Source organism: Sorex araneus, chromosome 3 (assembly GCF_027595985.1).
Source record: "Sorex araneus isolate mSorAra2 chromosome 3, mSorAra2.pri, whole genome shotgun sequence".
NCBI classification, from domain to species: Eukaryota; Metazoa; Chordata; class Mammalia; order Eulipotyphla; family Soricidae; genus Sorex; species Sorex araneus.
The window spans coordinates 78,452,900-78,468,361 of NC_073304.1; the positions used below are offsets into that span (position 1 = coordinate 78,452,900).

At 46.9% G+C, this 15,462-nt stretch overlaps 2 protein-coding genes across 2 annotated transcripts in view; one reads left to right on the forward strand and one right to left on the reverse strand.

The window, feature by feature from the left end:
- CHRM5 (cholinergic receptor muscarinic 5) overlaps window positions 1–15,462 on the reverse strand; it is an 81,419-nt gene that overhangs the window by 11,527 nt on the left and 54,430 nt on the right. The gene's annotated exons all lie outside the window — the stretch shown is intronic.
- AVEN (apoptosis and caspase activation inhibitor) overlaps window positions 9,023–15,462 on the forward strand; it is a 174,004-nt gene continuing 167,564 nt past the window's right edge. The window contains exon 1 of the mRNA XM_055132602.1: window positions 9,023–9,412. Coding sequence (XP_054988577.1) covers window positions 9,143–9,412 — 270 coding nt within the window. The 5' untranslated portion in view covers window positions 9,023–9,142. The remainder of the gene's footprint in view (window positions 9,413–15,462) is intronic.

Genomic DNA, 15,462 nt, shown 5'->3' on the forward strand with positions numbered 1-15,462 from the left:
ATACATGCCAGGCAGACGCTCTACTTACTGCTTGAGTCATTTCACTAGCCCAAGAGCTTTTGTTTGATTGTTTGTTTTAGAAAGATAGAAATGGGGGCTGAAGCGATAGCACAGTGGGCAGGGAGATTGCTTTGCACGCGGCCGACCTGGGTTCGATTCCCAGCATCCCGTATGGTCCCCTGAGTATATGAGTCAGGAGTAACCCCTGTGCAATGCCGGGTGTGATCCAAAAATCGAGAAAAAAAAAAGAAAAAAAAAGAAAGATAGAAATGATGTTTGTAGCTACTGGGATGGTCCATTAGAGGTTAAAAACTGACAAGTCTATCCCTTTACCTATTTTTAACACTCAGTTCCTGTCCAAAGTGATCATTTCCAACTATTATTGCCATACTGGACGCTACTCTATCCTAACTGCATCCCCAATGCTTGTGGTAAGTTTCCAACCATTGACCAGTCCTCCTGACACCTGTTTACCATGGCCTTGGGAATTAGTCTCATATTATTTTTTTTTTATATTCCACAAATGAGTGCAGTCATTCTATCTCTGTCCCTCTCTTTCTGACTAATTTCACTCACATGATACTCTCCATGTCCATCCATTTATAAGCAAATTTCATGACTTCATTTTTCCTAATAACTGCATAGTATTCCATTGAAATTTGCTTATAAATGGATGGACATGGAGAGCATCGTGCTTGTAGGATGATATTGCTTTATCCTTTCCCCCCTTGAGGCAAGGAGCTTAGGTTCATCCTGGTCACACCCATTAAGGTGCTCCCGAGTCACTCCCATTTCTTTGTTTATCTGTAACTACTTCTCTATGTTCTCTTCCCCAAAACAGTTAGTCAGCTTTCCCCCTAATCTGACTCTGTTAATTTGTAAGGTAAGACCTTTCTAGGACACTGAACTTATATTATAAGTTGATACTGCCTTTCTCCTCTCCTTATGTCTTTTGAATAATTTACTTTATTTTTTTATTTTTTTTTAAGAAATATTTTATTGAACCACCGTGAAAACAAGAAAAAAAAAACAAAGCTTTCAGGTTTAAGTCACAGTCAAATACTGATTAAACCACCATCCCTTCACCAGTGCACCCGTTCCACCACCAAGAACCCCAATACACCCCCCTCCCACCCCACCCCCCATCTAAGTAGCTGATGATATTCCCATTATTCTCTCTATATATTGAGTACATTTCATATTTCCATACAGAACTCACTATTGTTGATTGGAAATTTTCCCCAACAATCAGGCCTGCTGAATAAGCATCATCTAATAATTTCTCTTCCTTGGTAAAAGTGAAGACTTTGAGTCCGCGCGGTTTTGGGTTTCTAATATTTTAGCTCAGTTCACAGTCAAAATGGATGGCTGCAAGAATCTGCTCTGGTGCCAAAATGGGTTAGGAGACCTCAGGATCACAGTCAGTAGGTGGGAGGCTCTGCTTCTCGTGCCGCGGCTCTTGGTTCATCTCTGGGTGGAAGGCGCGCCGGGAACACCTCCCCTCCCAGGATCACCTACAGGCTACGTCACTAAAGAAAGTCCTACCTCCTGGTGTAGGGATCTTAGAGGGTGGCTCTCACCGCGTGGCTGCTGCCGCTGCCGCCATTTTCGCTCAGAAAAATGGGGTGGAGAGGGAAAAAAATCCCTCCCCGGGCTGCACGAGGTTGTAGTTCAGTTCACAGTCAAAATGCATGGCTGCAAGAATCTGCTCTGGTGCCAAAATGGGTTAGGAGACCTCAGGATCACAGTCAGTAGGCGGGAGGCTCTGCTTCTTGTGCCGCGGCTCTTGGTTCATCCTGAATAATTTACTTTAAAGCAATGTCCTTTTTGTATAGACACAAGAAGACAATATTATGCTTTTGTAATTTGGGATTTAATTGGCCTCGAATATTATTCCCTCCCGGGCATCTGCTTCTCGACTTAAGCCTCAGATACCCTCAGTTCCTAGCACCCCAAAATCAGGATCCTGACGAGGTATGGGACGGACCCAGGGCAAGCGGTGAGTTATATGCTACCCTGGCATCGAGATGGGCCTGGCCAAAGTGCCTAATTCTTAACTATAAGTTAAAAGCTTGATCATGGACAAATGCTGTCATGATCCAAAAGTAACAACAAGACTAGGACCCTGCTAGGGATAAGAAAGACTAATCTGGCCTGAGCACTGTAGTCTGAGATCGAGACGGCCCCAGGACAGCAATTCTATAAGCTTAATGCATTTCTTATTGTGTCCATACAAAATGATTCATATTATGAATGCTTATATGTTTGCTGGATGAAGAGAGGAGAAACACACTCATGGGACTCCGCCCTTGGGTGGATGGTCCTGTTGAAGGAGAATCTGTCCTAAAAGCAGCATTCCCTGAAGGGAAAGAACTTTACTCCTATGTATAGTGACCACACCTATGTGTATGCCCCAACCCCCTCATGCTGGGGGGATTTAACTAGGCTGTAAGAGGGGGCCAGACTCGGGGGCAAGATCCAGAGAGAGATCCAGAGCCGGGAGAGAAACAGAGAGAGAGAGAGAGAATTAAATAAACTGATTGAGCAACCAGTTTGGCCTTCTTCCTTCCATCGCCTGCCCTTGACCAACAGCTACACACAGCGGTTCCAGAGGACCAAACATGGGCGGTGAGACAGAGCCGCTCAGAGAGCCTGCGAGTGCACACACCCGTCGGCGTGCCATAATTTTTTACACACGCTGAGTGAAAAATATGCAAAACATAAATTATTTTATTAAGAAACTACTAAATAACCTAATATTTTGTTTTTGATAGCTCACGAATACTTTCTAAGGGAAAGCTGTATTTTTAAATATATGGGGTGGCACATGTTCTATAATTGAATAGGAAGTAAAAGTAGTAACAGAAAATCTTTGTTATTTAATCAAATAATAAAGATGCATGTTTCTCTCTTTTTAAATTTTTCTTGGATTTTGGGCCATACTTGACTGTGCTTGGGCTTACTCCTGGCTCTGTGCTCAGGGTTCACTCCTAGTAGTGAACTGTTTTCTTAGAACATAGAAGAGACTCATGTGACAGTTTCATTCTTGATGACATCTTCCTCTGTGACCAGAAACCAATGAGGAGAGCAGTCTCAACTCTCAACTGGTTAAAGGAAAGAACTTCAGCCAGTGGAGAGAACTTCACTAGTTTTCTAATTTGGAAGTATTAGTGGGATCTCCCTCTGGAACCCAGCCATAGCCATGCTCAAGGCCACTCTCCACACACTTGGATGAGCTTCAAGCATGAAGGGACTGGCAGAGGAACCCAGGTGTGTGGGACTCGGGGCTGAGATCTCCAAGCCTGCTTGGATTGGGACTGGGCCTTCTCCAGTCAGACCCCCCTATTTTCCAGTAGCTTGGCCGCCACATCCACAAACTGCCCCCAGCGCCGTGTAATCTCAACAATGGCCAACATCCAGAGACTATAAGTAAGACCAAGCTCCTGGAAGCGGACATGTAATAGCCTTGTTCTCTTCCTTGGAGAACCTGACAAGCTACAAAGAGTTTATTGCCTTCATGGGGGAGCCTTACAAGCTTCCCATGGTGTATTCATATTCCAAATACAGTAAAATATATATGCATACCTCTCGGAGAGCCCAGCAAGCTACCGAGAGTATCCCGCCCGCATGGCAGAGCCTGGTAAGCTACCTGTGGAGTATTCAATATGTCAAAAACAGTAATGATAGGTCTCATTCCCCTGACCCTGAAAGAGCCTCCAATCATTGGGAAAGATGAGTAAGGAGAGGCTGCTAAAACGTTACTGGTGCCCGCTCGAATAAATCGACGAACAACGGGATGACAGTGATACAGTGGAATCTCAGACTTCTCCATATTTCAAATACTCCTGGTTGGACTGGGAAAAACATCCAGTGAACCCTGAATTAACATCTGGGGTTGGGGGCGTTGATGGCATCTGTAGCAGAGGCCATTAAAGATGCAGATTCCAAATCCAAGTGGGTTATGGAGTGTATAACTCAGTGTGTGCCAGTATCTTGTGCAAATCATTTACCTCCCCCGTGACAAAGTTTTATTATCTGACATAGGAATAAGAATGGTATCTGCCTTATAGAAATATTATGAGAATTAAGTGAGCTGTGAGTAAAATGTGCTTAGAGTAGTGCCAGGCATGAAGTAAATGGAAAGTGTTAGCTCTCACTATTTATTTGTAAGCAAGTACAGGGCTGCCCTTCAGTATTATAGAACAGCATTTTGCAGAGTGGGTGATACCCTCCAGGGATGAGTGTGGAAAGGTGGGACATAGTCTTGAGTACAACTGGGGGACACTTTGCTCGATTAAAGAAGGTAGGCTTTGGGGGGGTGGCAGGGTAATATTTTCCGAGGGGTGATAGGCTAAATAAGTTTGTGAACTTGTGTCTTTCAAAAATTATTACTATATTTTTTTGGGGGGCGTTGGGACCACATCTAGTCGTGCTTAGGACTTAGCTTTATGTCAGGGATCACTCCTTGAGTGCTAGGGGCTAGGGGAGAACAGTATCTAGTGCCAGGTGTAGGATACCATTGGTTTATCCTTTCTGCCTTGCCACAGGGAGCTTAGGTTTATTGGGTTACTCCCATCACAGTGCTCCCATTCCTGTGTTTACTTGTAACTTCTTTCTTTGTGCTCTGTTAACTTGTAAATATTGCTTTTTCTCTTCTACTTAAGACCTTTGCATAGTTTATTCAGAGCAATGTCCTTTTTGTATAGACACAGGAAGACAGTTAATGCTATGCTTTTGTAATGGGAGTTCATTGACTCTGAATGATATTCACCCCTGGGCATCTGTTCTCTTGACTTAAATCTGTTACCCTTACTTCCTAGCACCCCAAAGGCAGGGTCCCGATGAGGGACTGGTTGGACCCAGGGGCCAGGGATCAAACCTTGAGGTTTGTAAGGCTGTAAGGAAAATGCCTTACTCCTGGAACAATTTCTCTACTTTTACTTAAAAAATGATTTTTTTTTTTGGGGGGGGTATACCCAGCGGTGCTCAGGGCTTACTCCTGGCTTTGAGTTTAGGGATAACTCCTGGTTGGTTCCAAGGACAGTATGAGGTGCCCGAAATCAAACTTGGGTTTGCTACATGCAAGGCAACCTATTGTACTATTGCTTTGGCCACACAAAAATGATTTTTTTTAGGGGCTGGAGCGAAAGCTCAGCGGGTAGGGCATTTGCCTTGCATGCGGCCTACCCAGGTTCGATTCCCAGCATCCTATATGGTCCCCTGCATACCGCCAGGAGCAATTCCTGAGTGCAGAGCCAGGTGTGACCAAAAAAGCAAAAAAAAAACCCGAATTTTTTCCTTGTTGAGTCTTTATTTTTATTATTTTTGTATTAGTGAATCACTACTTACAAATTTTTGTGTTTGTGTTTCAGTCATACAATGATCCCTCCACCAGTATCCATTCTCCACCACCACAGATCTCCGGATCCCTCCCACCCCTCCATCCCCCACCACCCCACCCTGCCTCTGTGGCAGGGCATTCCCCTTTGTTCTCTCTTATTTGGAGACTTCTTGAAGGATAGCTAAATCAGTTTGAGCTAGTGGTTCTAATCCAGGCTGATTTTGCCTTAGGGGACACCTGAGCATTTCTGGATGTGTCCACAAAATCAAGACTGCTTTTCTCTGTTTTCTTTTTTAATTTTAATTTTTTTATGTTTTATACATTTTTAAAAACAGTGAAATAGCTTTAAACATTGCTTTTTTTCTAATTTTTAAAAATTTTTTATTGAATCACCATGTGAAAAGTTACAAAGCTTTCAGGTTTAAGTCTCAGTCATACCATGATCGAACACCCATCCCTTCACCAGTGCACATGTTCCACCACCAAGAACCCCAGTATACCTCCCATCCCATCCCCCACCCCGCCTGTGTGGCTGATGATTTTCACTTTACTTTCTCTTTACTTTGATTACATTCAATATTTCAACAGAAAACTCACTATTATTATTTGGAATTCCCCCCACCCCCCCAACAATCAGACCTGCCGAAAAGGCATCATTTGATAATTTGTTTTCCATTGCTGAGAATGAAGAGCATATGAGGTCATATGGCCGCTATCGCTACCACACAGTTTTGGATTTCTGGTATTTTAGTAATTAAGTCCACAGAAATTTCTGCCAGAAGTTGCATCACTGCAAGCTCATACCTCTTTTAGTGGGCCTTATAAGATGGAGGTCGCCATGCCATTGCCAGGGAAAGGAAAGGCCGAGAGAGAAAAACCTTTTCCCTCCCAGGGCTGCATGGGGCCGTAGCTTAGTTCACAGTCTAGAGGCATTTCTGCAAGAAGCCGCTGGGTGCCGAAAGTAGTTAGTGGGCCTCTGGGATCATGGGCATTCAGGAACGGAGGAGCTGTTGGTGTCCGTGCGGCCGCTCAGGGTCACATCTGGATGGAGAGTGGTGCTGGTAACGTCCCCCCATCCCTAGATCTCCCACATGTCCCGTCACTGCAAGCTTGTACCTCTCTTTAGTGGGCCTTATACCTCTCTGTTTTCATATGAATTCTTTCTCTGCCTGGAAAACTCCCCTACAGTTATCAAGCAGGCACATTCCTTCTGGCTCAGGGATCAACTTCTCATGAAGGCCTTTGTCTTTCATGTAGGCAAGTTTTTCACTTCTCCCCTTCTACCTCTCATGGTACTATGTGCAAGGTTTTCTTCTCTGTGGGAGGGAGCTACTTGAGAAAGGTATAGTAACTTAAAAACAAACACAAGGGGCTGCAGCAATAGTACAGAGGGTAGGGCATTTGCCTTGCACGAGGCCGACCCACGTTCGATTCCCAGCATCCCATATGGTCCCCTGAGCACTGCCAGGGGTAATTCCTGAGTGCAGAGCCAGGAGTAACCCCTGTGCATTGCCAGGTGTGACCCCAAAAAAGCAGAAAAAAAAAACCAAACCCAAATACAAAAACAAAACAACCTTCAGGAGTTTGGCCTGTCTATAGAAATAGACAATCAGAGGAACAAACAGCATTCACAACATATAGATCTAAGAAAATGACAGAAAAATAAGAAAACACTTGCTTTGTTTAGCTGATTGGATATTGGTTGATTTCATTTTTATGATTTTTTCCTGTTTTTTGGTTTTTGGATAGTAGAAGCGATAGCAGAACTGGAGCGGTAGCACAGCGGGTAGGGCGTTTGCCTTGCATGCGGTCGACCCAGGTTCGATTCCTTCGTCCCTCTTGGAGAGCCCGGCAAGCTACTTAGAGTATTCCGCCTGCATGCAGAGCCTGGCAAGCTACTCGTGGCATATTCGATATGCCAAAAACAGTAACAAGTCTCACAATGGAAAAGTTACTGGTGCTTGCTCGAGCAAACTGATGAACAACGGGATGACAGTGCTACAGTGCTACTCTGGGTTACTCCTGGTTCTGCAATCAGTAATTACTCCTGTTGGTGCTTGGGGGAACATTAGGGATGCTGGGCAATGAACCTAGGTGAGCCACATGCAAGGCAACTGCCCTACCCACTGTGAAGAACAGCTAGCCCACAATTTCCTATCCTGGTTGTAAAAAAGCAGCTAGCCCACCATCTCTTACCCTGGTCGTAAAGACGGTGGGACGCAGCTCTGGTTATGAAGGACATAACGCTGATTGGGATAATTGGCTAAAAGTACCATTTGGTGAGAGGCAGCTCTGGTCACGAAGGACGCTGACAGGGATAATTGGCTGAAAGTACCATCTGGTGTTTACACAGACACGGAGCTGGAGGGTTAGGAGTCAACATACCCGTATCTCGTATCCTGTGTCTGGCTGATAAGATGCTTTCTTGATGTATGGGAATGCTTCCTGGAAGTATTAGTCTCACGGCATTGATTACTTTTGTATGCCTTTGTTCGCTTTTGAAATGTTTTCTGCCTTTCCAAGTTTTTTTTTTTTTCTTGTTGAGCTTGCTCCTGAGGTCTTTGTGCCCTGGATGGCCATATAAACCCTTGGCTGTAAGCACTCTGGGTCCAGCTCCATCTCGGCCCCAGCTAGCCGGAATAATAAATCTCGCTATGTAATTTGCATTCCTGGCTGGACTCTGTCTCTCTGAATACTGAGGGATGGTCTCTGGTCCCAACACCACTGGACGAGAGACTATGGCTCAGGCCCTTATTCATTTAAAACTGGTTTTTTGTGGTTTCTGTAACATAACGTTTAATACAGCTCCCTAGTAGTTGTATAAGCAACTCATCTTCCCCTTGACTTAAAAGCAACAGTTTGGACTGCTATCCTACTCCTTAGTAAGTTATTATATCTTTTAATATGGATGCACCTCCTTCTCCGATTAAATAAATGGCATGGGCACACTTAGCTTGCACTAAGACAGGTGGAGTGTCAGTTCCACCCCAACTTAACTGTCTCACACCAGTAAAACGGTTACTTCTCTCACCGGCCATTTTTTTTTTTTTTTGCTTTTTAGGTCACAGCCGGCGATGCACAGGGGTTACTCCTGGCTCTGCACTCACTCAGGAATTACCCCTGTCGGTGCTCAGGGGACCATATGGGATACTGGGAATCTTAAACCCGGGTCCGCCATGTGCAAGGCAAATGCCCTACCCGCTGTGCTATCACTCCAGCCCCGCACTGGGCCGCACCTTCTGAGCCACTAGAATTGGGAAGTCTGAGCTCCAAGCCTCCTCTCTCCATCTCCCAACTTAGCCGGTTCCTTCCTTCCCACTCGCTGCCTGCACTCGGTCTCCAGCACCCGCAATACATCTTCCAGAAAGTCGAGTTCAGTGTCACCGCGTAGAAAACGCAGTTTCATTCTTGAAACTAATCACTAGCTAACCTTTTGGGCTACACTAAAAAGTCTGTGCTTCTGCAAACACATGCATATGTGCATTTTAAAGCAGAAAGTCCAGTTCACAGGATACAAACTGTTCCCTAGCTGTTTCCTTCTAACTTACCGCCGTCCCCCCACCCCTCACGCCCCTTCTGTACCCCACTTGCAACCCTGGCTGGTAGGGCCTTTCCTGGAACCCCGGGCCTCGCCCGAGCTCCGGTTTCCACCCCACCCGCAGGGCCCCGGGGCCACTCCCGCCCCCGGCAGCTCCCACTCCAGCCCCGCAGGCCGTGCACGCGGGTCCCGGGGGCCGGTCGCTCGCGGCGGCTCGGCGCGGCCCGTTTCCGGTGAGGCCCGGGCGGCTCGGCGGCGGCCCGATGCAGGCGGAGCGCGGAGCCCGGGGAGGTCGTGGCCGCCGGCCCGGCCGGGACCGGCCCGGAGGGGATCGCGATCGGGCCGGGGCCGCGGCGGCGGTGGCGAGAGGCGGCGGCGGCGGCGGGGACGGAGGCGGCCGCCGGGCCCGCGGCCGGGGTTTCCGCGGAGGCCACCGCGGCCGAGGAGGCGGCGGCGGAGCAGGGGGAGGCCGGGGAGGCCCGCGAGGCGGCCGCCGGGAGCCTGGGGGCCGCTTCTCGGGGCCCACCGAGCCGGTAAGCAGCGCCGGGGCCGGGCGCGGGGCCGCGGAGCCGGGAGGGGCGCGCGGGGCGCGGGGCGGGCGGCGCCTGCGCGGGGCGGGCGGCGCCTGCGCGGGGCGGGCGGGGGCGCGCCGGGGGTGCACGTGGCGCGTCCGGGGCTGCGTCTCCCGCCCCTCGGGGTGGGGGGTTCCGGGTTCTCATCCTGGCCCTGGAGTCGGCCCCCCACTGCTGTGTGAACACCCACCGGAGCTGTGTGTCAGGGTTGCGAGTCTAGGTGCCCCTAGGGTTCCAGCGGGCTGTTTTTTATTTCACCTTTGTGGGATGGGGGTGCGCCCAGGACTGGTTTTCGAGGTGCTGAGACCTGTTTTTTTTAATTTTAAAGATTTTTTTCCTCCATAAAGTTGTTTAAGGGCTGGAGCGATAGCACAGCGGTTGGGCTTTCGCCTTTCACGCGGCCCACCCGAGTTCGATTCCTCCGCCCCTCTCGGAGAGCCGGGCAAGCTACCGAGAGTGTCTCGCGGGGGGGGGGGGGGGGGGGGGGGCGCAGAGCCTGGCAAGCTACCCGTGCGTATTGGATATGCCAAAAACAGTAACAGTAAGTGTCTCAATGAGAGATGTTACTAGTGCCCGCTCGAAGAAATTGATGAGCAACGGGATGACAGTGACAGTGAAAATTGTTTAAACTAATTGTTTACATCCATTATTTCAACAGCAATTCCAACATTGCACCTTCCCAGCACCATTACTTTAAATCTTCCTACCACAGCTCCAGCCTGCCGCCATAGGCAGATGCTAAATAGTTTGCTGACCTTGTATAGCTGAGCCAAAGTGGTTTGTGGGTGTGACTCCCACATACCTAACTTTTTGCTGTTTAATTTCTGGGGAAACTTGGTCACAAGTTGTTGGGGCCTGGCCGGAGCCACAGCTGCAATTTGGGGGTATCAGGAAGCCTGAAGGCTCCATCAGCCTGTTGATGCACCCCGCCCACCACCTGCTGGGCAGCATGGACCCCTGACCTGGGCAGTCTTAATCGCTGGGAAACACATTTACTATCAGATAGGTTTTAAAAAAAATCATTCTTCCCACCAACCACCCCTGCCCCACCCACAACCCTGTTCCTGGCACACTGTAGGCACATGATAAGTGTTTATTGGTGTTATTGACTGAGAACGAACTGAACTCTTGTATTTGGGGTGTGGTTAGGTACTTCATTCTGTCATTGTAAAACTAAAACTGGGGGCTGGAGCAATAGTACAGCGGGCAGGATGCTGACCCTGGTAGGATCCCTGGCATCTATATGGTCCCCGAACCCTCAAGGAGTGACCCCTGAACCCAAAGCCAGAGCACAGAGCTGGGAGTAAGCCCCGAGCTAGTGGGGTTTCAATTTTTTTTTTTTTAATTTTCTGGGTCATTCCTCAGGAGTTACTCCTGGCTCTACACTTGGGAATTACTCCTGGTGGTGCTCCGAGGACCATTTGGGATGCCGGAGATAGAACCCGGGTCTACTGAGTCGCCCTGTCTTCTGTACTATCCTCTGGCTCCTAGATCAGTGGTTTTAAGCAGTGAGTCAGCACGTGTAGAAAAGGTTAAAGCCACTGGTCTACTCTCTTGGTCATAACTGCTGGTCTCTGGACCTATGTGCACACCGTCGGGTCTGCAGGTATACACAGGATGGAGAATGGTAGTCAAGGGCTAAAGCAGAAAATATTTGTATGTATGTAAAGGGAATTGTGGAGTTTGGTGCCAGAGAGATGGTATAGTGGAAAGGCTCTTGCTGACCCTGGTTAGATCCTGGTTAGGAAAACAAGACAAAATAAAAGCCAACAAAATAACTTCTAGCTAGGTAAGGCTTCAAGGAAACTTGCATGATTACTTTGCTTTTTTTTTTCCTTTTTCTTTTTTTCTGGATCAAACCCTGTGTTGCTCAGGGGTTACTCCTGGCTCTGTACTCAGGAATTACTTCTGGCAGTGCTTGGGATGCACCAATGGGATGCACCATATGGGATGCCGGGGATTGAACCCAGGTCGGCTGCATGCAAGGCAAACACCCTACCCGCTGTGTTATTACTCAGGCCCCCTACTTTGCATTTTCTAATCTTTCAAAATGGTACGAACCCTTAGCCTGTGGAGTTTGGTTAAGCATATCGCAAAGCTACTTCATGGGCTACCCATTATAAGCATAGTGTTGTACTTGATACAATCATGAACAAAAAGAAAAACCTCAAGTGCTAGGATTTGTTTAGTAATGATATATGTATAATATATATTGTATATGTGATGAGCCATATTGACAGAGGGGAACACAAGTTCTATTGGTAGTTCTTTTTTTCTTTCTCTCCCCAGAATAACTCATTTATTGAGCACCAGGTGTGAGATGGAAATACTGAAGCATGTAAATAGCACCTACAGTTAAGGAGGTTAAATAATTTACCAGTTTCCTTTCAGCCAGCAATTTCCAGATCCTTGATTCAAACCAGTGTTTCTAACTCCTAAGCCTGTTCTTTTTTGGAGGAAGGGGCTACGCCAGGCAGTTCGCACAGCTGTTCCTGATTCTGTGCTCAGGAGTGGCCCCTGGTGGTGCTTGGGCAACCACGTGGCACTGGGAATTCCAATTTAGGACTGGAGATGCAAGATGCAACACAACCCCCTGAAACATCTCTCTGGCCTTCCAGGGTCTGCTCTTTCACTTCTCTAAATGGCATCAGGGGTGATTGTGAGATTATTATTTCTATGGTGTTGTTTGTCTGGTGTTGGGGATGGAACCGAGGACTTCACATATGAAAGAAATGTGACAGAAGTTTGAAATTTGAAATGGGAACTGATACAGTGCTCAGTTGTTATGGATCTTTGCAGTTAGCCTTTGCTTTCTTGATTTGTTTAATGGCAGTTACTTATATTCATTTATTTTTGGGGGCTCACATTTGTTGGTGCTAGGGGGTCCATGCAGTGCCTGGGAACAAATCTGGGCTTCCTGTGTGCATGCAGAGCATGGCTCAAGCATCTTGAGCCATCTCCATGGCCCTTATTTTTTAAAGGGGTAGATTTCCCAAGCAGAGGGTGGAGGGATCTGCCTAGCCATTTTCAGCCACCTGGGTTGGCTGTGCAGTGTAAGGGCCTAAGCATCACCCACCTGGGTCACCTTGGGGTGCTTGGGGGCCTCCACAGCTGCACTCAGCATTGCTCGGGGACTGTATGCAAATCATGTGCCTTAAACGCTGTACTCACTCTCTGGCCCCGTGGTTTTCATTTTTAAGTTACTTATGTCCAGTCTAAGATACAAAGATATTTCTGACTGCTTTAAGAAGAGTAGAGCTTGGAGGCATTGCTTTCCCCCTCACCTGACTTTTTTTTTTTTGAGGGGGTGCACACCCCATGGTTCTCGGGGTTTACTCCCTGCTCTGTGCTCAGGGATCACTTCCAGCAGTGCTCTGGGGACCATGCAGGGTGCCTGTGGTTCAGTTCAGGTCTGTTGCTTGTGAGGCAGGCGCTCTGCCCACTGTACTATCTCTCTAGTCATATCCGACTTTTTATGTGCAAGCAGTATTAATTGCTTGAATAACAATACGAAATGCCTGTGAGTTTTGGAGTTTTCCATCACTGCTGTTTCACCTCCTAAAACAGACTCTAATGTTTAAATTTGGTGAGGACCCGGAAGCAACAATGTGAAAGCCCCTCCCTCAGTGTTGCTGAAGGGACTTGCCTTCATGCCGCCAGCTGAAGACGGGAGCCTATTACAGCTGCAGCTCAAAGGACAACTTCCAGTCATCCTTCTCAGCCTGTTTACTTGCAGACTGGCTGTGGGACGGTCCACTGACTAAGGCCTGAAGATCACTTCTCTTGACTATTCTTTCTCCCCCTTTTTGGAAAGACTGAAGCAAATTTGCCTCACTACTAAATGTGCCGAAAATAAATAAAAAGAAACTACATATGCTGAAGTGTCCTGATAGAAAATTGCTTTAGAATTGGTCCTGGGATGTATGGAGTTGTCCCTCTTTTGCCACTCAGATACTGTTCTGGCATCCTAATTCTTGTCATTGTGTATTGTTTTGAGGTCTCCTTTCCCCACTGACCATCATTTTTACTTCCATGTTTCATTATTGACACAGACAACTGATTCTTGAAACTCTGATTCTGAAAACTCTGTATTCAACTCAAAAAGTTCTTTTAGAAAGCATGTATGACATTGTAATTTAATTTTATATTTGAACAAAATATATTTGTTCAAAATATAATTATAAATATATATAATTAATTTTATATTTGAACAAAAAAGCAAGTCAATGGTTCAGGTAGTTTCTGGACATAAAATTTCTAGTATATCATATCAATATTTAACCTTATTTATTTTGGGTCTTCCAAATAGCAGTTAGGAGACCTGGGGGCCCCTCTTGGTGTGTCTGGGCCAACTAACTGTTCAGTGCAAGGAACCAAGGATGTGACGGTTCTGGGGCTCTTCATATCTAGGGATTACCTGGGCCACTGGGGTGGTACTCAGGGGCCACTAGTGGTGTCCAGGGACTCTGTGGTGCCAGTGATCAAAACAAGGTTGGCCATATGGAAGGACTGTGCCTTAATTCCTGAACTGTATCCCCAACCCTAGGTTGATATTTAATTGACTTATTATTTTTGGGGCTGGGTTTGAGTTGTACCCAGTGCTTCTCAGGGCTTACATCTGGTTCTGTGGTGAGGGGTCATCCCTGCTGGTGCTTGGTGGATTATATTCGCTGCCAGGAATTGAGTCTGCATGCAGGGCCAGCAACTTAACCCCCTACACTAGCTCTCTGGTCCTCTTTGTTTGATTTTAATCTTTTCCTCTCTTTATTTAGATACCGTGGTTTACAAAATTGATCATGATGATTTGTTAGACATTCAGTTATTCCAACACCACTCCCACCACCACTGTCACATTACTGTCTCATTTTCCCAACCACTGCTCAAGCCTGCCTCTGCAGCAGGCCCACAGTAATTTATTTTATATTGTTTGTTACTGTTAAATGGGGCTGGAGCGATTGCACCGCGGGTAAGGCGTTTGCCTTGCACGTGGCCGACCTGGGTTTGATTCTTCCATCCCTCTCGGAGAGCCCGGCAAGCTACCGAGAGTATCCCGCCCGCATGGCAGAGCCTCGCAAGCTCCCTGTGGCGTATTCGATATGCCAAAAACAGTCTCACAATGGAGATGTTACTAGTGCCCCCTTGAGCAAATCGATGAACAAATCGATGAACGGGATGACAGTGCTACAGTGCTACTATTAATGGCTAAAGGAATGATCAAAAATTATTTCTGTTGGGGCTGGAGCGATAGCACAGCGGGTAGGGCGTTTGCCTTGCACGCGGCCGACCCGGGTTCAAATCCCAGCATCCCATATGGTCCCCTGAGCACCGCCAGGAGTAACTCCTGAGTGCAGAGCCAGGAGTAACCCCTGTGCATCGCCAGGTGTGTCCCAAAAAGCAAAAAAACAAAAAAAAAAACAAAAAAAAAAACAAAAATTATTTCTGTAGAAAACTTTCTCATCCTGGGAACAGTAAGTCTTTATCTGAGATTTTACTGAGCTGTTGTTGCAAATTAAGCATATTAGTTTAGTTGACCTCTGCGTTATATTCCATCCAATCTGGTGTGCTACTACTAGGATGTCAGTGTTGTAGAGTTTGGACATGTCGTGGCCGTGAATGTGGCTACATGCTCCAGAAAAATCCAGACTATTTAACTGGGCAGCCCCTAGCTTTGTTTTAATTCTACATTCCCATAGAACTTCATCCAAATGGATGTTTTTTTTTTTTTTAAAAAAAACTAATTGTACTGATTCTACTTTGGGTTGCAGTTGTGTTTAACGAATGGAATCAATATATAAAATCAGTTTCCTCCCCCCTCGCCCCCAGCAACTCCCCCCACTGCCCGCCCTCCCCACGCTGCTTGCTTATGACTTTGAACTCCAGGTTTGTTATTGTGCAGTACTGTCTATTCCGAATTAGCGGGTCTTCAGAATGTTTGATGACTTTTTCTGCTTCCCTGTAGGAGTGGCAGAACATTTTATTTAATTAATTTTTTTTTTTTTTTCCCATACCTG